Source organism: Perissodus microlepis, chromosome 19 (genome assembly GCF_051167445.1).
Source record: "Perissodus microlepis isolate ML-2025 ecotype Zambia chromosome 19, ASM5116744v1, whole genome shotgun sequence".
Lineage (NCBI taxonomy): Eukaryota > Metazoa > Chordata > Actinopteri > Cichliformes > Cichlidae > Perissodus > Perissodus microlepis.
Window position 1 is genome coordinate 28,301,224 of NC_140479.1, and position 23,115 is coordinate 28,324,338.

The 23,115-nt window shown below is 41.6% G+C and overlaps 4 protein-coding genes across 4 annotated transcripts in view; 2 read left to right on the plus strand and 2 right to left on the minus strand.

The window, feature by feature from the left end:
* Positions 1-46: 46 nt before the first annotated feature.
* Positions 47-4,810, plus strand: pld4 (phospholipase D family member 4). The gene is made up of 11 exons (XM_084914241.1): positions 47-177; positions 367-433; positions 528-682; positions 2,055-2,238; positions 2,339-2,459; positions 2,549-2,676; positions 2,763-2,963; positions 3,125-3,264; positions 3,362-3,527; positions 3,617-3,713; positions 3,803-4,810. The coding sequence occupies exons 2-11, from the start codon at positions 383-385 to the stop codon at positions 4,003-4,005; spliced, it is 1,446 nt and encodes a 481-aa protein (XP_084770367.1). The 5' UTR covers positions 47-177; positions 367-382; the 3' UTR covers positions 4,006-4,810.
* A 983-nt stretch (positions 4,811-5,793) lies between these two features.
* srp14 (signal recognition particle 14) lies at positions 5,794-8,192 on the plus strand. Its single transcript, XM_084914248.1, has 5 exons — positions 5,794-5,933; positions 6,648-6,720; positions 6,827-6,939; positions 7,034-7,066; positions 7,190-8,192. The coding sequence occupies exons 1-5, from the start codon at positions 5,910-5,912 to the stop codon at positions 7,277-7,279; spliced, it is 333 nt and encodes a 110-aa protein (XP_084770374.1). The 5' UTR covers positions 5,794-5,909; the 3' UTR covers positions 7,280-8,192.
* Positions 8,193-8,281: 89 nt separating this feature from the next.
* Positions 8,282-16,390, minus strand: xgb (x globin). Its single transcript, XM_084914246.1, has 5 exons — positions 15,505-16,390; positions 12,203-12,310; positions 9,801-9,921; positions 9,429-9,509; positions 8,282-8,453 (listed from the first exon to the last, which is right to left on the minus strand). Exons 1-5 carry the CDS (start codon positions 15,669-15,671, stop codon positions 8,334-8,336), a joined length of 597 nt encoding a protein of 198 aa, XP_084770372.1. The 5' UTR covers positions 15,672-16,390; the 3' UTR covers positions 8,282-8,333.
* A 95-nt stretch (positions 16,391-16,485) lies between these two features.
* The window catches only part of LOC146366262 (pleckstrin homology domain-containing family G member 3-like), a 33,899-nt gene continuing 27,269 nt past the window's right edge, over positions 16,486-23,115 (minus strand). Inside the window, exons 15-19 of the mRNA XM_084914249.1 lie at positions 22,409-22,419; positions 21,675-22,049; positions 20,838-20,936; positions 18,090-19,533; positions 16,486-17,978 (exon numbers count right to left, since the gene is read on the minus strand). Coding sequence (XP_084770375.1) covers positions 17,329-17,978; positions 18,090-19,533; positions 20,838-20,936; positions 21,675-22,049; positions 22,409-22,419 — 2,579 coding nt within the window. The 3' untranslated portion in view covers positions 16,486-17,328. The remainder of the gene's footprint in view (positions 17,979-18,089; positions 19,534-20,837; positions 20,937-21,674; positions 22,050-22,408; positions 22,420-23,115) is intronic.

The following is a 23,115-nucleotide window of genomic DNA, read 5'->3' on the forward strand; positions in this document are numbered from 1 at the left end:
TACCCCTCCCCTCCCCATGCTACATAACTACCCAAAAAACCTGAAATGAAACTGAAAATGGGAACTATGTTGTGATATATTCGGCATCAGAATTCACTTCTGCTCATATTTGGGGGGAAGTTTGGAGGAAGAAAACAATCAAGTTGGCTTAGAAGAAACTTTTAAAGAGTTCAATCTGTAAGTTTCTTTTCATTACTTTAAAATGAATCCAATTCCAAAATGTTTTCATTTTGGAATTATTCCAAAATGAAAACCATCTGGAATAATTGCAGAAATGAAGATGATTTGGTTCTTATCAGAGATGTGAGCTCTAATTTGTTTATCTTCTGTCCGACACGGTAACTTCCTGCTTTTGGTCTCTAACAGCGCTTGAAAGGGGAAAATGACCTCCTCGTATAGCAGCCTTGATGACAGTAACGATTCAAACAAAAGGGTAGGGCAGAATCAAACATTAAAAACCAAAGTATGCGCTTTCGTGACTTTTCTTACTCTTAAAGCTCTCTTCCTCTCAAACCTCACCTTCTTAGACCAGCTGCGTGAAGCTACTTGCGATTGTGGCATGTCTGACTATTTTGGGAGTTTTGCTCGCCATCATCGTGCTGGAGAGACCTCCACCTCCCAAAAACCACGAGATACTCCCAGGTGACGACGGCTGGAGCAATTTCTCTATTGATCAGTGCAGGTAATAATCCAGTAATTACATCACGAGCTTCTTAAATATCTGCTGCACGGCTTGAAGAATCTTATTACATGTCCACATTTGCTCACTGTTTCGAAATCAAGTCGTGATTTCGCCGTGTTTGTAAAGTGGTGCGTTTTTAAACTTTATTTGGCCTCATTCTCTGATTATTTTTTTAACGCGCAAAATCTACCACAATTTCCTCTTTATGTGTAATAAATATAAGGAGGAGGAGGCTGAGTGGCCAGGTGTTCCTCTTTATGTGGGACTGGACGTTATTCCTTATCAGCCTGACCCACAGTTTGATTGGCTCTAGTTTGCAAAAGTAAACACTGCAGGACAGACACTTCACTGGAATTTGACTGTAACCTAATTTTGGATGTGGAAAATAAAATAGGACAGACTGCGATCTTGTATCACCTGCAGACTATTTTATGCCCACAAAGGTAAAAGCTGCTTCACTGGAATTTCACTGAAGCTACCACAAAGAAAAGGAAGTTCTTTGTTACAATAAAGGCTGTGAAGCTATGTGACTAGCTAACCAGGTGAAGTCACTTATTCTCAGGGGATGTTACCGTCAAACGTCAGGTTTCTTTTAAGGTTATTGTTTGTAGAAAGTTGGTAAAACATTCCAAAAAATAAAATGCACAGAAGTACTTGAAGTAATCATTTTTTGTGTGACTGTCTTTCACGTTGTCTTTGAAGAACTCTTTTGTTTTGCTTCATTGAGGTTTGCTGGCATTCATTTTTGCACACCTCTCTTAAAGCCCCCCATAGCATTTCAATCAGGTTGAGGTCTGGACTTTGTGCCATTTCAACATCTGGATTCTTTTGACTCGATGCCACCAAGGTGCAGGTCTGCAAAACAAGCCCAAACCATCACCTGTCCTCCCCCGCGGTTGATAGTTGGTATGAGGTGTTTGTGCTGATGTGCTGTGTTTGGTTTTCGGCAAACATCTCCACTTTGCTCTAGTCTGTCCAAAGGAAATTGTTCCAAAACTCTTGTTGTCTGTTCAGATGCAACTTTGCAAATCTAAGCCATCAAGATATTTTTGGAGAAAAGAGCCTTTCTCCTGGTAACCCTCAAAATCATTTTGCTAGTAGAAGCAAGTGTTTGTTTTAAGTTCATTTGCAGTAATATTTTGACTCTACAAAACATCAACTTTGACTATTTTTTAAGGATATAGAGGTTAAAGGGAAGCTGCAATGCCCCTTAAAAAGGGTAAAAGCACCTCATAGATGTCAGTTAAAGCTTTGGATGAGTCTACAACTCCACATCTGTAGACTTAAAGATTAAAAGTTACTTCTTTCAATTTTTTCCACTTCAACTTCCAAAGAATTCCCTGAGCAGATGTCTTTTTTTTAAATCCTGCAGCATGGCCCTTGTGGAGAGCATTCCCAAACATATGAAATACAAAGACAACGTAACATTTGGGATCCCTCTTGAACAAGTCTGGAACAATCTCATCTCAGTGGCAACAAACGAAGTGGATGTGGTCTCTTTCTACTGGACGTTAACTGGGGAAGACATCAGTGTCAACTCTTCCTCTGATATGCCCGTGAGTTCATGGGTGCCCAGCTGCAGTGGATAATTGTGTTCCTCATTAAAACATCCCTACAAACTTTTTTCTTCTAATGTTTTCATTGTGTCCTTGGCAGGGAAGGAACATCCTGAAAGAGCTTGAAGAGCTTCCTTCGAGGAATGTGACTGTCCGAGTGATAACGAGTGTTCCCACCGTCAGAACAAACTCCACCGATTTAGAGATCTTAAAACAAAAAGGTTTGCTTTCTCTTCAACAAAGTCTTGTAGGCCACCAACTCTTTGCACCAGCTTGACCTTGACCCTTGTCTTTTTCTTCCTGCCTGTAGGAGTTCATGTGAGAAAGGTGGACTTTGGCCGCCTTGCAAACGGCGTTCTCCACAGCAAGTTCTGGATTGTCGATAGGAAACACGTGTTTATTGGAAGCGCCAATATGGACTGGAGGGCTTTAACACAGGTGAACGCTCACATTAGACAATCAAAGGTACTTTGCTATTTTGAACCTTTAGAAACGCTGCTAAACAACTCAATGTTTAACTGCAGGTGAAGGAACTAGGAGTTGTGATCTACAACTGCTCCAGTCTTGCGAAGGACCTTCGTAAAATCTTCCAGTCCTACTGGGTGATGGGTCAACCCAACAGCTCCTTGCCACAGCCTTGGCCTGCAAACTATAACACAGACATCAACAAACAACACCCCCTGCTGGTGAAAGAGAATAACATCTCCACCCGGTTGTATGTGGCAGTAAGTTCATTAAGTTTCAGTTCCTTTTAAAGGATACTGTTAGGTTTTCTTTATCATTAATAGAGAAAGGGTTGTAGTCTGCAGCTATGTCTGCAAAAACATACTTAAAACCTGTGGTTATGAATCAAGTGCTCCTGTTGATTTCTTGTGTTTCACTCCAGGCTTCTCCTCCATCCTTCTGTCCTCCATCGAGGACTCAAGACCTGGATGCTATTCTCTCCATCATCTATGGGGCTCAACACTATGTTGATGTAGCTGTCATGGAGTACTTCCCCACCACCCGCTTTGACAGGCCTCGGAGGTTAACTTAACCCTTTACAGAAAATACTCCACATTAATGATCCACATCGTTTTCCTCTGTTTTCCTCACTCTGAAATCCTCGGCTTTCACTCAACAGATACTGGCCGGTCATCGAGGATGCCATCAAGACGGCCGCGTTCGAGAGGAAAGTGCATATCAGGATGCTGATCAGCTGCGGGCGGGATTCTGATCCAGACATGTTGCCTTTTCTTCAGTCTCTAGCCTCACTCGACTCTCCTCAGCAGCATATCAGCATCCAGATAGTAAGACGCAACATGGGATACATGAAACTCCTGAAGATGATTGCCACTATTTAAAAAAAAATTGTGTTTACGCTCCTTTCTTTTTTCAGAAACTCTACATCGTCCCAGTGGCAAACCAGTCCGATATTCCATTTTCCAGAGTCAACCACAACAAATACATGGTGACTGATAAAGTAGCTTATATCGGTGAGAAACACAGTTATTCTACAAATGTGTCGTTGCTCTAAGTCAGTTGATGGAATCTCTGACCAGGTTTATGCTCTGCTGCTACCCAGGTACCTCTAACTGGTCAGGAGACTACTTTCTTACCACCGCTGGAGTGGGACTGGTGGTATCCCAGCATGCATCTCAACCCGAAATGAAGAATACGACCCTGTACAGTCAGCTCAAGGCAGTATTTAACAGAGACTGGTATTCAGAGTTTGCTGTGCTCCTCGATGACCTGGGACACCGCCCAGACTGTTCACTATCGAGATGACTGAAGCTCTTTTATGAATCTTAAGTGCATTTCATGACATTCAAATCCCGGTTGGTTGCTGTTTTTATGACCTTTTTGTGAGGAACGATATTTTTTAATACAACTGTCACATATGTTGATTAACCTACTAAATGTGTCATGCTACAGTTCTGACTGAACATGTTTTAGTACATGTGCAGTCAGATTTACAATGTTCTTTCAGGCGCAGTGTGATCATTCACTGCTGAGCTGATTGTTTTAAAGCATGATTAATGAATATCAACCATTGAGTGCATTTTAATGTCATGGTTAAATATGTAAACATGCATGAGACTTTTGTGTACCTGTGGCTGCAGTATCTAAGTAACACTGAGCAGCACAGCATTGCAAAGCCATGTTTACACCTGCGGGTCTGATCAGATAAGCGCAGGTTTGATGGGGAAAGTCATCAAAGAAAGGCTGAGAAATCCACCAACTTTTTCCAGCACAGGAGTACTGGTCGAATGCGCCAGCACAATCCTGGAGTTACAGGCAAGAGCAGTGAAAGCTGCAGCTGGGCAATAAGAACCTCATCTTTGTTTCTGATGTGTTGCATGGATGTCCTCTGTTTGTTTGTGTCTGCAATTGTTCAGTTTGTTGGTAGATTTTTGTACTTTTGTTTGTGTTGGTCTTTGTATATGTTTCCACCCAAGTGTTGCAGATGCTGTCAGATGGGGTGAGATCTCACACTATACAGCAGCTTCCTCCGGGGTACTGCTTGGACTGCTGATCTGCACTTTTTTGCATAAAGAAGAGTGTAATAAAGACATGGTGGGAAGAAAAAGAATCTGATCTTTAGACTTTTTTTACAGTGTCAGTTCACAACAGTCGCTTTGAGATGCTTTAACTTCGTGAACCATAGTGTAAGGTAAGGACACCATAGATTAGAGAGAAAACTCAAACAATCAGACGATGCACCATGAAGAGCTTTTGGGAAAAGTGGGGAGGAGGAACTCCCCTTTAACAAGAAGACACCTTTGTCAGTTAGCCAGGTTCAGGAAGAGACCGTCATCTACAGTGACCTGTTGGGGATTCAAGGGAAAGAGAAGAGAAGAAAGAGAGCATAGATAGACAAACAAAACACAAAGTATGGTGGGGAGAATGCCAAGGCTATCTTGGGGAGGTCCCCAGTTGCCTGAGTCTATACCGACATAATTGAGGGATGGTTCATGGACACCTGATCCAACTCTAACTGTAAAAGTCATTAAAAGTTGGTGTTAAGCCTAATCATAAAAAAGCGAGTGTCCCTGTCTCCTGAAACCAAACTAAGGTTTCCCAACAGCACAACATCCTGACAGCTGAAAGCTCTTCTTTGCAATTTGCTTTTGGAAACCCGAGAAAAACACAAGTAAGCCTGGAGTCTGAGAAGGCAGTGGTCTATTGGGATCATATGCGACTGTGAGGTCTTAAAATATGATAGAGCCTGATCACTCAGAAATATGTAAAGTAAGATTGGTGTTTTGGGTTAAGTGAGCTTTTTCTCTCTTCTTCTTTCAGTGACCTCTGTACAACAAACATAGTCATTTGTTTTGCAGGCTAGCTATAGTTGAGAGAACAATGTCACACACTACCTCTGCATCAGCTGACGGCGGAATCAGATCTGCCGCAGTTCTTTCAGACACAAAGAATGCATTTTTTCATGTTGACTTAATTTCCCACAAGTTATGGGTATTAATGTACAAATGTTTCCTTTAAAACTTCTTACAAACAAGTGTGTCATTGCTTGTTTTTGCCCTCCCGAACAGTAGGCGGCAGTGTGAGGTAAAGCTATCGCGCACAGGTTATGAGGTCGCAGGGCGGGGCTTCGGCTTGTGCAGTAGGCTACGTGTGCTTCACAGCAGTTAGCTTGCAGTTAGTGAGTTAGCACCACAACTGAAGTCAGAGACATGGTGCTGCTGGAAAATGATTCGGTAAGAGCAAATATACCTCGTTAATAACTCGGCCTGTTGTTGACGTTGACTATGAGATAAAAGTAGACATTGTATTCTTTAGCTGTCGTAAAGCTAGCTTGCTAATAGCCACAATGTTAGACACGCCAGTAGGCAGATTGAGATTAGCAGTTAGTTCTGAAGCTAAGACTGGGTTAGACTTTAAAGTTGTACTTCCCGGCATAATTTGATTGTTCAGGTCAAAAAGGAGCAAACCGAAATCCGTAGGTTCTCAGCCAGGTGTTGTTAACATTATCTCCAGCTGCCACTTGTTAAATTGGATTACACTTAGCTAAACTGTTGCAGTTTTGCGGAGCAGTGCAGTAGCATTAAATGCTTGAAATGTCTTGTCCTCTCGTCTCCTTTTATGTATTAGCGTAAGATTAACAATAGTGAAAATAAGTGATAAAAATCTTATTGTTACGATTAGGATTAACGGTTTGATAAAATATTACTAGTAAGGCAGTCTGTATCATCTATCGAGGCCAATTCTCTAATCGGTACTTTTAAATAAAATAAACTGGATCCACACCGAATTTAAACTAATTCTTCCTCCACCCATGCTTCACCTTTTCACCAAGTTGCATGAAATTCGGCGGTGTAGTTTTTACATAATCTTACTGACCATGCTTAAACTACTCTGCATGACTGTTAGCTTGATTTCACATCTTTTTTCTTTCTCCTCCTGTTGTCCAGTTTCTCACAGAGCTGACACGGCTCTTCCAGAAATGCAGAACATCAGGCAGTGTTGTCATCACATTAAAGAAGTGTAAGTGGGTTTTTCTAAAAGCGACAACCAAGCTGTGAATTTCCATGTTTCAAAATGTATTTATTTATATTTAAGCAGTTTTAATAAGAGTCTTTCATTCTTCCAGATGATGGGAGAACCAAACCGGTGCCCAGAAAGGGCCACGCAGAGTCTTTTGAACCTGCAGACAACAAATGTCTCCTCAGAGCGACTGACGGCAAGAAGAAAATTAGCACAGTGGTGAGCTAAAGTTGCTTTAAGATTTTAATTTTGAGATGCTTTGCCGTCCCCACCCCACAGCTGGTTAATCCTGATTTTTCACTTATAATTTCAGGTCAGCACCAAAGAAGTTATCAAATTTCAGATGGTAGGTTGAGCAAGTTTTCATCTAAAATCTTTTTTGATCTCCATATAAGACTGAAACTATCATATTTTTCTTAAAGTTTTGCCTCTTTGATAAATCCACCATTTGTACGTCTTTCATTTTCAGGCGTACTCTAACCTCCTCAGAGCTCATATGGATGGACTTAAGAAGAAAGACAAGAAAAGCAAAAGCAAGAAAACCAAAGCCACCCAATGAGCAAGAGACTCTAAGACAACCTTGGGTACCTAAACTGGTTCGCACTATCTGAGGGGAGTGGGAGAGGGCTCCATGTGATCTGCAGCCCCCAGTCTGCTTTCCTCCCATTCATTCGAGGCCTCAGATTCACAGACTGCTTTGATATTATGCCATTGTTTGCATGACAACATCTCATCCCTGACTGCCCAGTGCCATTTGGAACAGAAAACTGAGGATTTCTCATTCATCATCTCCACCATTTCTGCTTCGGGACCAGATTCTCAAAAGTTCTGCTGCCTCTGGAGCCCGATGATTAACAGCCCTTCACTCTATTTAATTGTTAGAGAGCATATTTATGTTGTGTTACCAGCTAAAAATAAAAGTTGTGCCAGCTCATTCTAATTCAGCTGGTTTTAGATGTTTCATTTTTTCTTTTTTCATGAAATTGGATTTAAATGTCAGTCTGAGTTTTCACATAGAACCAAATGTTTTGTTTTTTCTGGTGGGGTCAAATGTCATGTACTGTATTTTTTTATTATGTCTTTAGAGGCACAATTAATATTCTAGTCACTGTTTTTACATACCGATACCAAGCTGTTAAACTGGCTGTCTTAGATACTTTAACACCAATATGTATATTACAGCTTCAGCTAATGTCTGAATGATGTCATGATTTGGTTCAATAGTGCAAAAAATGTTGAAAGCTGCAGATTTTCTGAAAGCATGTTTGAGTTATAAATACAGAGAGGAGTATTGGCTGTAATTCAGATGCCTTTTTTTTGTTTGTTTATCACAATCACAAAGCATGTTTGACTGCAGCCAGAAAACCTTTCCACCCATTTGTTTGTCCCACCGTGATACCCGAGTCCTGCTCTCATACAAGAGGACGGCAGCAGAATTTAAATTCAAAAATAAAGTGCTTTCTAAACAGTCACAGCTCATTTTTGTCTGTTAAAATACTAAAGGACCAAACGTGAGCAAGACGGGAAACATTACGGTTAATACGCTATTTACAAACTGCATTTTTGTGCTGTACTGGCGATAACAGTCTGTGGCGGTTAAACGAAGTGCTGTCTCATAGCGCTGTGTTTCTCTTGTCCGGTCTTTCCTTCGGGGATAGCGCGAGCTGGCGCTGCCGGGCGCTCTCTTCCTGGTATCCCTGGTTCATGAGGCTGGTCACAAACTGGAACATGGTCTGGATCAGAAACAATAAGCATTACACACATGCTGACCCTTGAAGTGTGAAGCTTTTGTCATCAGGTTTTAGCAGTTCCCTCCTCTTCTGTGTGTAATTTAATACACGCTTTTCACAAACTTATTGCACTGTGAGATAAAGGTCTTTGAGAATCACCTTGTTGGTGAAAACATATTTTATGTCTTTAAACTGATGTTATCTTTGGCATTTTTAAAAAAGTTTTGCTTTGCCAATTCAGACAAAGACATGGGAACAAATCGTTTGTTTTATTTGACAGGCTTCTAGTAACAAAGGGCCTAAAGATAAGATTTAAAATGAGTTCATTGCTAAATTACCAGTCATGTGTGGACATAACACTCCCCAAATCCCTCAATTTAAGCTTCTTTTTTGTGCTTGAATGATTCATAGGTTAGTATTAAGTGGCTTAAGAAACACACACACGGAATACAAAACATTCCTCTGTAAATGTTAAGGTAGGACTTGACTGAAGTTTTGCAAATGTATTAGCAGATTATGAACTTTAAACTTTGCTGACGTGTGACAAACCAGCATTAGCCACTAGAGAGCAGGAGAGGGTCAAAATGGAAAAGGATGCACGGTTTTTATGTGGATATTATACTTTAGATCTGAGCATTTGGATTTTTTTTTACAGCTGTTAAAACGTTTCTCTCTGAGCAGCATCAGCAATCTTTCATTTAAAAAAAAAATGTCTTGGAGTGATCAAACTCGTCGTGACAGAAACACTTTCCACTGGCTCAGCACCCTCTTGCATGGTTCAGTGAGATGTAGATTTTACCATCAGTCAAACTTGTGTTGCATTAGTCTCCATCTTGACATGTAACGCGGAGCATTAAGGAAGGGAGTCGAGCAGGAACCAGCGTTGCTGCTGTGATGGTCGCAGCCATCACATCTATTCCACGAGGTTATTTAACCAGAACGGGAGGTGGAGAGACTCACAGGTCACAGGCTCCTTACCTTCCACGCCTCCTCCAGCTCGGCCGTCCACCTCTCCTTCAAGATGGGCTGCACGGCGCAGATGAATTCTGCTCCAACATACTGGGGAAAAAATAAATAATAATAATAAAAATAATAATGTGAGATGCTAATGTGCTCGTGGATTGTTATGTGCTATTTGCAAGAGCGGGTGGGTAAAGCATTTTTGCAGATTGGGGATGTGCGTCAGCTAATTCGGCTGCTGTGACTTTAGGGGTCTCGTTATATAATGGCTAATAAAGCGCTACACCATCAGCACAAATTAAAAAATATGTGTACGCCTCTCCAAACAAAGCAGCATCACACACAAACAGACAGCAGCTCAAAGCTGTTGGGGATCATCGGGGGCCTTACGCTGTAGTACTTAGGCGGGGCGTTGTAATGATAATGGCTTTTCCCCAGCTCCAGAGCCAGAGCCTCCAGTCTGTCCAGCTGGTCCAGTCTAGCCACACTTTTTTCAATAAAAGACATCACCCTGCAACAGATTGAAAAACACACTCAGCTTTATCGATCCACCATTCAGTCGTGAATTAGCAGGGAGCAACTATCAGGTGATGCACATCCACTGTAGATGACACTCGTCTGTGCTGAAAGGCTGCAGACTCTCATGCCAATGAGAATAAATAAGATCGATGTGCATCTATCAGTTCCTCTCAGCTGGCTCCTCTCACAATACTTTATCCCTCCCCGAAGACAAATAGCTCTCTACATAAAAGAACACAGTATCAGTTTTCTTTGTTGTTTGTTTGTGTGTGTGTCTGTTTGCCATCGCTGTAGAGTATTATGTGTTTGATAGCCTCAAAGATGGAACAAAGGATGAGAGCTGATTTAGCTCCCTCCTATTTCTGTCTCACAGCCCAACCTGGACATTGGTGCCGATCCCCAACAAGTGTGCCTGAAGAGCCATTTGGCTGTAGCGGTGAATTTATGAGGAGCTGGTTCAGGCGGGAATTTCGCCTGCGCCGTGGCTGCAGCAGCCCCACGCTACCCTCTGCACCTTCAGGCCCTCAGGCAGTAATTGGGTGTTTTGGCCTCATGTGTAGAAAAACACAGAGAGGCACGATGCACGCTGGGAAACAGCGACAAGTGCCAGTGATGGATGTTATGAGCTCTTTCTGCTTTGGACTGGAAAGCACAGAGTGACACTCTGATTATATGATCACCTGAGGTTTATTGTTATGGTGTGTGATATGCACAACATGGTTTAATCATCTGTTCTTGTTAGTAAGAATAAAGTTATTCTAGAACATAAGTCTTGTGATAAAGTTCTTTTGTGGTCTAAAAATGATCGTTGCCACATGAATGTACCTCATGTGGGTGATGTGTTTCTTTTACTTCCAGAAACATGGACATTTATTTGAGTTTGTCCCACACACACACACCCCTAAATACCCATTAGAGCACAGGGTGCTTGGACCCTAGTGGATATTTCCCCTAGGGGCTATCTGGAAGATTTTTGGAGAGCTTTTTTTTTTAATATATGAAAAACAGAAATAATTTGTTTTTAGGCGGTAAGCACAATCAAGTTATGAAATAGGCCCATTTGTTGCTACACATGGATTGAACAATATTAAGAGAAGGATGCACACGTCACTGATGTTTTATCATTTGATTTATGAAAAGTCATGCGGTTGTTTTTTTGGAATCCGAAACCTTTACTGCATGAATGAATCATTTCCTATTCAGTCAATTTCTATTTTTTTTTTTCCCACTCAGTGTGTTTTATATAACATAAGTGTCATCTATTGTGGGATTTCCCACATACCGTTACCAGTCTGCTGTATCCCACTGTTATATTTGAAAATGCTCACCTAGAACACAAGTTCAGCTACATTACCTAAAGTGTTATTTCTGCACACTGTATTTTCAAGAGTGCTTTCAAATTGATGTGAAGTGCTTCATAAAAGTTATATAAATATGTATATATATATATATATATATATATATATATATATATATATATATATATATATATATGTGTGTGTGTGTGTGTGTGTGTGTGTGTACTTTAAAAAATTAGGTCAAAAGGGATCCCTGTCAATAGTTATCAGACACTGTGAACAATGAAAGAGTGAAATAATAAAACCTGTTGCTTCAGGTTGAGTGTGTCATCTGTTGGCAGAAGATGGCTAAAGCTAACAATGGTTCTAAGAAGGCTAAAGAAGCACATGGACAACAACCAGAAACTTGAGCTACTTCAGATTAGAGGAGGCAACATGACCCTTTGTTTGTTTAAAAATGTTTAATAAGGCAAGCTGGAGTAGCTATAGTGGAGTAAACTGCAGATCTATGCTAGGTTGAGATGCTACAAACGGGCTATCAAAAAGGACCTAATCTTATAACACAATCAAAAGAAGGACTGATGCATGTCAGAGGGTGCAGAGATTGTTTTTGTCACAACAGATGGATGCTCCTCCCTCAGTTTGGTTCTGCCAGACAACCTCTTCCTGTTAAAAGAGTGTTCTTCCTCCCCACCATCACCAAGTAAGAACTGTGAGTTTGTTGAAATTTTCTTATATTTTTAGGGTCTTTAGCTTACAATATAAAATGCCTTGAGATATCTGTGATTGTGAACTAGTACTATAAAAATAAAACCATGTATATATATATATATATATAGTAGCAGTAAATTTGAGTTAATGTGAAAGATATTGTCTTCCCCTTTGGTGTGTATGCTATGTTTAATTTGCTGTTTTTTCAGTGTTGTTCAAGATGCTGGTGTGTGGACGTGCTGGGATGTAGAGTCCGTGACTGACCGCAAGCCGTGCGCCCTGAGTTCTCGGCTGGTCCGCAACCTCTCCAGGTCCTCCACATCTCGGAAGAGGAAAAAGACGTCCTTGCATTCAGGATGGGTCTCAAACAACCTGTTTGCCATGACAACAAGTACAAGCAGCCATCCGTGAGCCTCTCAGAGCCACTCGTGTAACAGCCTGTCACATTCATTCCCACACCAAAACAAATCTCTCCCCCAGAGTTAAGATGATATAAACCCCAGAGTTTTAAGATGGACAGTCACACATTTGTTATCCTGTTTTTGCCGTGCTGATTTCACCTCATCAGCGACGCAATTAGAGGATTTTCTCTCACCCTTGAGTCATTCTCTACACCAGACACTTTGAATAGAGATCTGATTGTGCCTTTTGGATCTTACTCTAGTGCTGCTTATAGTCAGCACCTTCCGGTTTTCACAGCCAACATTTGCAATCAGAAACAGGCCACGGGGGCCATGACTTTGTTAGCCTGTCAGGCCCTACACTCATTTCCACCCGTGGCTCTGGGCGAGCCGCCCTCTCAGATTCAGAGTCTCAATTAAATGAGCCACTGCTCCTTGCTTGCGTCTTCTGACTTAAACTCTCAGCCAGTTTCTCTAACCAGATATGTTTAAGCATGTTACCAACCAATCAGAGATCCTTTCAGTCTCCAGCTGAGGTAGCTGTGATTAGTCATGCTACCAGAATACACAGCTGCCTCCCATGAATGTGAGTGCTGTTGTGCTCACACTGAGATCTAAGGCTTATGGTAATTCTGTGTTTTCATCATCGTGGAAGAAAAGGATTGTGACAGGCATCTGAAATGTTGTCAGACAATCAGGGGAGGAAAATATAAGCTTAAAAAAAGAGGGTGACTGGGAGAAGCTGTTGATTTTAATTCACATAAAACTTAACGAGATAGGATAGGCATCACATTTCCACCGATATGAAACATCAGGTAATATCAGATACTCATCAAAGAAAAACTGTTTATTGTGGCTGATACCAGTGCAAACCTACAAAATGTGGGTTAATTTTTAACTTTAATTTTTATATTTTATTTTATTCCTTCCTAGTTAAATTTACCCTTTTTAATTTTCATATTTATTTCCTATCTTATTCATAGCCTTTACTTTTTTTCTTTAGGTCACGAGCAGTTGTCTAAGCATTTCACTGCATATCGTACTGTGTATGACTGTGTACGTGACAAATAAAATTTGAATTTGAATTTTTTAAGGTAAAGTTTGATGTGCCCTGTTCTGAAGAAGACACTATTCAGAGTGTGTTAAAGCTCTGCATTACCAGAAGTAATTATGAGCTGATTATATTATCAGAGAAACAACAATAATTCTTAATTATTAGCTAACAACACAAATAGCACTGCTTACTGTGAAAATTTGTTACCTGTAGTGCTACACAGACAACTTGGACACGTATGGTGCTGATTTCTAACTCTGGGTTAAGGATTAATGGGAAATAATAACATGTAAAATGATGATGGATGTGGCAGTTTTGCTGTTTTGCTTTTATTCCCTGTGGCCCTTTGAAAGAAAGCAATCCTGTATTTTTAAACCTGAGATTAAAAAAAAAGGGCACATGTACAACCTTGGAAGATAAAGAGATGGCTAGAGGTGCTGGGAGAGGTGTCAGAGACTCTAATGAATGCTGCAAAACATACCCATAGCTCTCTAGCCTTTACACAAGCTCACCAAAATGCCCAGAGGTCTGAGGAAGCATGCATAGCAGCATGTTTGTATGAGCTTTTAAGTACTGTTAAAGCACGTCTTACTATCATGTCTCCCTGTTTCTTCCTCCAGTTTCTCTAGTCTTTATCATTTAAAGAATGTGTAGAGCTGACAAGTTAAGCAACATGTGGGTACGCCATGCGCTTTATTACCTACAGCATCACACATGAGAAACGTGCACGTAATTGAATCTTTTTCATTCAATTCAGCTGCACAAAGTTGAAGAAACAATGCTGTGATATTTGCACAGTGTTACTGTTTTTGTGTTGTTGTTTTTTTCAGTAGCAAAGTTCATCCGCGACGAGACAGCTGGGACACTTTCCTTCTCGCTACTCATACCGAGATGCTCGCCAGCTTCTCTGATGAAATTTAAAAAAAAGGATGAAAGTGAAGCTCTTATTTCACGACTGTCAGCACACCTGCGACACATAGACAGCTTGTTATTTTCTTCCATTGTTAATCTCTTGTGGACATGGAGTGTGCATGCAAGCATGCATAACATATGCAGACAACGTAGCACTCTGAATGGCTGAAGTGGAATTTTAATTGGCATTGCACAGACGTTGCATTCATTTCTGTGTTGTTCACAGATATGCTACTCCACCTTTGATGCACCTTACTTTGGGTAAATTTCACAGATAAAAATTCCCTTGCTGAGAGTAAAGTGAAAACGCCAGTGAAAAACAGGCAATTCCCATTTGTTGTTTCATTGTAACCATTGCTGTTCAATCAGGAGTTGCAGGCCATGGTGACATTTGTACCCTGGGGTGTCCCTGACCCACGAGAGGCCCATGTATTTTCAGGCCAACACCTAAGGTCAATCCCTTTAACTCACTCCAGGCATCTTTCATTGGGCTTCTGGCCACAAATAGTCTCTCTTCACTCTAAAGACTGACAGTACATGCCATATCCTCTCATTTGTCTCATTTCCCTGCCAAGTGCCAAAGGGCTAAAGATGTTTTCCCGGAAGCTAGTTATCATCCTAATTGCTAAAATGAATTTGCCTGATGGCTAATGCCTTTAATTGTATAGTACTATGGGAGACCCAGAGTTCTGATATTGTTATTGTTACTATCACGTGATGACATTAGGATGTGATTTGGAGTGATATGAAGGGAGGTGCGCGGGTGTGTGTGTGTGTGTGTGGGGGGGGATCTGTTCCAAGCTTCCGGGGGACGCGGAGAGGGGGGAGGGGGTGATGGAGATAGAATTCAGGCATGTCATCATCACAGTAGCTCACCAAGATACTTTACAGACCCCTTCCTCTGCAGGTCACAGCGTTTCATTAAGCTCTGATTGGATGATCAGACTGAAATTAATAGACATTATTTTTACTTCTTTTTTTTCCTTCTTCTGCGTAACAAGCAACAACAAAGCGATGCAACCCATTAATACAGTACAATACAGTATCTTAAAGGACTCAGTGTGACTTCATAAAACTAAAGAATTTATTATAACACCACCTCCTACACCACCCCCCATCCTTACATGCCGCTTCACTAAATTAGTATTTTATTCGATTCTGAATTGCCTGAAATTCGCCAAACATCAGAAAAGTCCTACCTGACGAACATAATAATCCCAACTTTGGCTATATCGTCCCGGATAACTTTCCACGAGTCTTTAATCATCTGAATCTGGTCCTCGCTGGGATACGCGGCAGCAGCATCCTCTGAAGTCTTCTCTGCAAACTCTGATTTTGCTGCGAGACCTGATATTGCGCAGCCCATTCTTCACATGAAAGACGGAAAGAAGATTTTTTTTTATTTATTCTATTTTGGGGCAATGCCAATCCAGGAAGATTTTTATTTTTATTTTTTTAAAAAGGAAAAACGACAGTTAGATACTTCGGTGCCAGAGGAAATGTGCTGGTGGTGACATCTGGTTTCAGTGCGCGTCTGGAACTCCGCTCCTCCGCTTCAAGTCAGTGACCAGGATGCGAGCTGTGGTTGGCTCAAAATAAATAAATAAACCCTCGGTGATGCGCAAATATGACAAAGGTTTGGTGCCTTTATGGAGAGGGTTTCTCTTGTGTATTTCCGGTGTAACTCGATGTGTTCATGTCCGACTTGATGGAACTTTTTTTAAACGAGGCGGCGCTCGGGATGACCCTTGCGGTCATTTAAAAATAATAAGAAATTAGCCAACACAAATGAACAGACTCATGAGACCACATTAACAATTATAGTTGCTACTGGCAGCTCCACCCGGATCTTATTCTAAAACATAGTTACAGTAACTATTACTGCCTCGTTGTTTGGGTGTCACACCGAGCTCAGTGCTCTACACGGAAAGTAACAGGAAATGAGCCATTTGCTTTTCTAACTGAGGCCCTTTGCATACTCTCCTTACAGGAGTGGGCTTCCCATTTGATGATGATAATTTTTTAGAGATATTTAAAAGCAGTTCTCATATATTGAGGACAAAACTTTGTCGTAGAGCTCCTCCTTTATGGCATTGGTATCATCTTTTGCTTAGAACTGTTGCTCTCTTTGTTTTTGAAATGGAGCATTTCTTTACACCACAACAATAAATCCTCTCAACTCGCCTTTAAATGAATTTTATTTGATGTAAATAGAAGGCTGTCTTTGAAGCCATGTCAGCCAGTATGAATGGATCTGCAGTAACGCACATTTACTAATAACTGACAAAGACATTTCTGTTTTTATTCAAAATATGGGAAACTGAGTATGAAACAGTGCATTTTCTGAAATGGAAAAGTAAAAAGAGGTTGCTCTAAGCTGAGTATTTACAAGAGGCCAATATTTCCCAAATATACAGTTTTATAAATAATGTTTAAGAAAATATACAACTTGCTGAGAATGCTAAAGCTCCAGTGATGTTTCACACGTTTTAGAAGCAGCTACAGTAAATGACAAAGCAAACGACTGCTAGGATCAGTTGCTAAAAACAAAATGAAGAAAAAATGGCAACAATCTTTGGTATTCGGACACAGGCTGTGCTAATAGCAGAGCTGACATCAGTCAGAGCTTCCCTGACAGTTACACAGAAATATTGCTATACTGACTGTAGCAAGAATCACTAACATTGGGAACCAAAAACATGGATATAATAAAGTACAACCAGTTTTCCCATTTCATACAGGAGATTTTATACACATTTCTACATAGACTTTGTGCAGACATTTACCCAGTGTGTAAATATTGTAATTTATATTTTATAAGAAGACAATAGCCATTAATATGTCTCTGGTGTCACACTGTGCTGCGATCATGTCAGGGGGTCTCCTATAGTAAAAACACTGCACAGTCACAAAGTTGCATTCTTTTAAGAGAATTAACATGAAATATGGGTGTTGGGACAAGTATGAGATATTTGCCAGATAATGTTTCACAATTCTAATAAAAATATACATAATTCACATGTTCATGAACTTGTGCTCAAGTTCTGGAACTTCTCTCGTAAGCTTCTCACAAGTTTGCTCTCTGAGGTCTTCCCTGAACTCAGGAGATCAGACTTTGCTGCACTGTCTACGCCCTCTGGACAGAAGTTATCTCCTTCTTGTGCTTGGCTGACCTTAAGGCAGGTCCTGGCAGGTTCCTGGAGGTTCTGTACTTCATGAAGGGGTAAAGACACAGGCATATGGTCCAAAGATTTCCACCTGCACAGCAGGGGATAGAGTCGAGAGCGTTTCTGGTGTGGGGGCCAGTCTTCTACTACAGAGCCGTCACTGCGTGTGGTTTCAGATTGCTTTCGAAGTGTGTCAGGGTCTGTCACAGACCTACGAAGATCTGAGGAGCTACTGTATTTATGTTCACAGCCATTACACCTGTCCATCCCACTCAGGACTGTGCAGCTATGGGTTATTTTTGAGGAGTGGGATGCATCCGAGTATTTGGAGCGCAGCTCCTGAACATCAGGCCAATGGAAGGTCTCCATCTCCGGGCTCTGCGGGCAGGTAATTGTGCTCTGGGAGCTGGCTCCAGAGCTGGGAGTCAGGACTGGACTTGGAGAATGGAGTTCAGGGATAACTGCTTGACTGCAAGCATTCGTGGGCAATCTTAGGCTTGATTTACCTGCATACACACAGAAAACAGACAAAGAATGCCTTTCAGGTCTCTTTGCATACAAGTCAAAGTGCCAGGGTACTTTAAAAGAAAAAGAGCAATGATTTGCATCCTATTTACCCCTTTTTCTAAGCTGCAGCTTCTCCTCGTGGACAGCAGGCATGTCCCTGAAGCCTTCCTGGTTTGCAGTTTCTCGGCTCCTTTGCCAGACAACGGGTTTGTTATTTTTAATGCGCTGGCTGTACTGACGAGCCAACTGGAACACCTTGTTCTTCATCTTTCCCATGTCTTGAAGGATCTGGTCCTCATCCATGCTTGTTCGGAAGCTAATGATCTTAGGTACTTGACCTTGGTTGTCTTTACCGATGTCTTGAAACACCGGGGTCTCGGAGCCCTGACCAGATCCTCCTTCCACTGCTTGGCAAGTTGGGATAGGTGACAACGTGGAGAGGGTATTGGAAGCGGTGCTCATTTCAAGCTCGTCTAGAACCTGAGGTGGTTGCTTATCGGTTTTAGCATCTGAAGTATCAGAGCTGTGGTGTGCCACTTCTAATAATGACTCACTAAGTTTCTCCTGTGCATCCTGCTGGGCTTCCTGGCTCTGTCCCTCATTTTCCATGTCTTGCCAAACCTTGAGCATTTCTGATGAAGGCCTGAATTCCTCTTCTGTGCCTGAATTGTCTGAAATGCTGTTACAACTAGCCTGGGCCTCGACTGATCTCTGTGGTAGATAATTTCCAGTGTTTTGACTCGTTTGTAATCCAGGAAGGTCAAACACAGACCAAGATGTAGGCCTGTTCTGAGAGAGACCTTTCCTAAGAGCTGGGACGGCCCTCTCCTGAGGAGCAGGATTATCATTAAGCTGTTGGCTCAAGTTCCTGACCAGACCTGCTGGAATATAAGACAGACTCTCCCTGCGCCTGATGCTGAAGTTAGCATCTTGGTGCTCAGCGTGCTCGTAGTACTGTCGAATTTTGTGGATGAGGAGGCGATCTTGTTTGGAGAGCGTAGACCTGCGTTCCCCTTCATTCAGCCCAAGTTCACGCACAGGAACTGACTGATTAGCCTCTGAGCTAGTTTTCAGCTCTGCTGAGGAGCTGAGCAGCATTTGGGTCTGTTTCTCAAAATCCATGCAAGCTGAAGGGCTGTGGACGGCATCATCATCCACGGACTCTGAGGGGCAGACAAGTGAACCCATGTCCTCTGACATTACACTGCTCCGTCTAGATAGGCTGCCCCTGAAGTGTCCAGCTATCACACTCGCCTGGTCTAGCACAGAGGAAGGTAGGATGCTTTTATTACCCGAAATTACCTCCTCTTCCTCTTCTGAGAGCTCTCCATTTATCAGTACACTCGCCTCCTCCACTTGAAGACCAGAGGAATCACTCTCTCCTTCTTCTTCCTCTCCAGTTTCCCTTGAGCTATCCTGAGGTCCTGAGGTCTCCGTTTCTTGTTCTGAGGGGGTCACAGGAGACTCAGGGCACTGGAAGTGATCCTCTTCCAGCTGATTGCTCTCATTTACTTGAGGAAGACAGTCTAGATTGCACGGCTCCTGCATACTGACCTGAAACATGACACAAGTTTTGTTTTACAGTAAAATGACACTTTCTAATAACAAACAATCTAAGCTTAATGGTGCTATTTACATTTAATCTTAATAGTTGAATGCATAAGCAACTTATGATGCATGTAGAGCGCTGTGCAAAAGGTCTATCTTTATATTTTGCTAGGGAAATGGAAAACGGGTGCAGCAGTTTATTGAAACGTGCAAATATACATGGAAATATAGTATATGGCAAAAATGTCACATCTTTCTTATAATTTTTCCAGTTTTAAGTGGTTAAACAATGGAGAAAAAATCCAATAGACTCCTTTGAAAATGGTCATGTACAAAGAATCGACTGAAAATAAATGAAAAAGCAGCCAATGTCCAAAGAAAGACTGAAAAACCTTCAGAAAGCCTTTAAAAACAATTCGAAGAATGTCTGGCTCCTTGGAAGCAAAATATAAATCAATCAGGGCGACTCAAGACTTTTGCACTGTACTGTAAATGATCTCATTAGGCTCAGCTGAGATGTATCACAGGGATCCGTGTCTGTACAAAAATCCAAGTGTAGTTAAAAACTGCAAAGGCACTGTGAAGCCATTTGCAGCTGTCTGTAATGACTCTTTACTGGATCCTTTTTGTTACCCCTGGCGAGTTCACTATTACATTGTTTGCGGCTGTACTAGTGTTCATATTGCTGATGTCACCCCAGCCTGGCATTAATCTGAATTTATTTCCAGGTGCTGCCTGCTCTTTTGGAGTGTCTGCAATTGCAAGAGGTGCAGCTTGGAGCTGTGTGGTGCAGATAAGGTTAGGAAGAATAATAACCTGCACTCTGCTTGGCTGAAGAAACCGTTTCCCCCCCGCAAAGTTACCAATTATGAGAATCAGGCTTGAACTGTAACCGGCATCTAAATCCAATGTTGCCTTTCTCGGTGAGAGTGCCTACCATAGCACAACAGTACGTGTGAGGAATTTTAACTACCAGGGCTACATATGGCATTAATATGACTCCAGGCATAATTTACATGTAGCATAGAGACTATGTTGACGGCAGAGGGCAGCTATTAAATAGGAAACCAGGATATTTGTGTAATGTATTATTAAATACGCTCGCTCTCATTCACAGAGATATAACAATAACAGATAATAGACCGAGAGCCTCATTCAAAATATACAATGGCTAAAATAAGCTTATCAAAATGAGGACAGATGGATGCTTTTTAATAGACCTAATACACATTACGTGTGGCCTCAGAGACATGTATGGAAATCGGGTTTAATAGATGTGTATAAACCGTATACTGGGATTCATCAATTACCTGCAAGCTGCAAGTTTCTTTCAGAGCATCAGCCTCATGTTTTTCCACCTCCTCTCTTGTCAGAGTTTTCAGCTCAGCAATATCTTTGTTCTGATCATCCTGAAAAGGCAAAACATGGAATCAATCTAGTCTTTTGCTTTTTTTAAAAAAATGAAATGAATGAAGCCCTTATTCCTATTGAAATGATGTGCACTGTCACATTTGGGAACAATGTTGCTACAACAATTAACTTTAACAAAGGCTTTCTAATTATGAAAGTTCAAAGGGGAAATATGATTAGAAAATATGATTATCAAAGGGCAAAGCTCTTGCTCGTATAATGTTCGTTTAATCAGATGGCTACATTAACCTTTGAAGTCAAACAACATTTAAACAGAGCACACTGACTCAGTGGTTCAAATGCAAATGTAAGCATGATCTCAACATCATTCGCTTTAACATTCATCATGAAATCCAGCACCTTGTAGCAAGAGGAGGAAATGATAAAACAGGAGTGCATGCACAGTGAGAGGACACAAAAGTCTAAAGCAAAAAAACAAAACACACACAGGCAAAGACATGCACAAGGTATGACTTAAGTTTCACCCAAGTCCTCAAATTGTTCTTTATGATCCGACTGACAGGATTTCAGTTGATGTTCTTTAATAGCAAAAATTCAACCCAATACATTCAGTGTGGACAGTGCAATTGGTAGCAGGTGTTAGTTCCATTTATGAAGGAAGGAAAAAAAAAGGATAGGGATGAGAGCCAGCGTGGGAGAATGAGTGGCAGTGAATATTGGTAAGCTGGTGGAATGGAGCAGGAAATGGGAAACCCGTGGGTGGCTGAAACCCTCACCGTTGTGAAGTGAGTAGAAAGCAAAGACCTGGCTCTATAGTGCCAGCAGGAGATGGCTGCGAGCACTGAGCTGGCAAAGTCGGCTACCTGGTCGTCTCCCATCAGTATATCTTCCTTGTAGCTCTCCCCATCTTCCACATCCTCCTCCTCCACAGCCTTCTCTGGCTCCAGCCCCCCCTCACTGGGTAAATAGCCCTGTTTCGGGTCCCTGTCAGTAGGACTTAGCTCCTCCAGAGAGTCTCTTCTCAGCATTAGATCCTCCACACACGGGCTCTCAGCCTGGGGTTCCCCTAGACTGGAGGTCAGCGTACTGACACTAGTGGCCGGCTGAAGGGAGCATCTAGCCCCCAGCAGTGCCCCCTCACTGTCTGCGTGCTGTAGCGTGAAGGCATGGACATGTGGTTTGTTATTGCAAGGCCAGTGCTAGAGCAATGTTGTGATTGCAAAGCTGTAAATGGGATGAAATTACCATAAAGCAGCTTTAGCTTTAGGTGAGATGTGATTTATTTATTTTTTTCAAATCTAGGTTAAGTACGTTTTGTGAAGATTAGAAATCTCGTTTTTATTTGATTTTCTTTTTCAGTTAGAACATAAAGTTTGAACTGCTGACTCAAAAACAGATTAAACCATATCTCACCACAGCCCAGTGACCTAAATAAACCACTTTGCTACAACAGACAGAAAAGACTTATTAAGGCTTATTAAATGACTGCATTTGGATTTCAGACACTCACCTTCAAAACAGCTGCGTGGAGAACAAAACCACAGAGGAGGAGGCCGAGAGATGAACAAATGAGAAGGTTAACGACAATGAAAAAAAGTATATGCCAGTCCAACATTATGAGCCAAAATGACCTGAATACCACGTACATCTTGTATAATTACAATCAGGACAATTTCTGTCTTCACAAATGGGAACTGAGTGAGGTAGCTGTTAGACTGGCCCGGATTTAAGGGAGGCCCTGTGATTAGATAAATACTGATAAGCAGCATCTTGTTCTCAGAGTCTAAAGCCGGACATGATGCAATTAACCAGTACGTGATGACCTCCTCCCTCACCCTGATGAGAAGGTTGACATGAAAATTGCTTTTTCATTACACTGGTTCAAAAACAGATCAGGTCTGGGAGCAAAGGAGAACAAGAATAGGGAGATTTTCTCTCTTTTGAAATGGTCAGTCAGAATCTGTGAAGATGCACAGATCTGAGGGCCGGGCCGAATCTGACTACTGAAAAGAGTCTGTGTATAACAAAGCCTCTGACCAATGTGGCATATAATTAAATGGATTATAGTGAGGTGGAGTGGGGGTGGGAGTGAATGTGCGTCTTTTGATGTGTTTTCCAGGTGTCTTTGAAAGAGAACAAAGCGGAAGTGCAATGGAGACAAAATAATCATGGTAGGGGGCCGTGGGGCTGCTGGACCAATGAAGAGGCAGAATATGG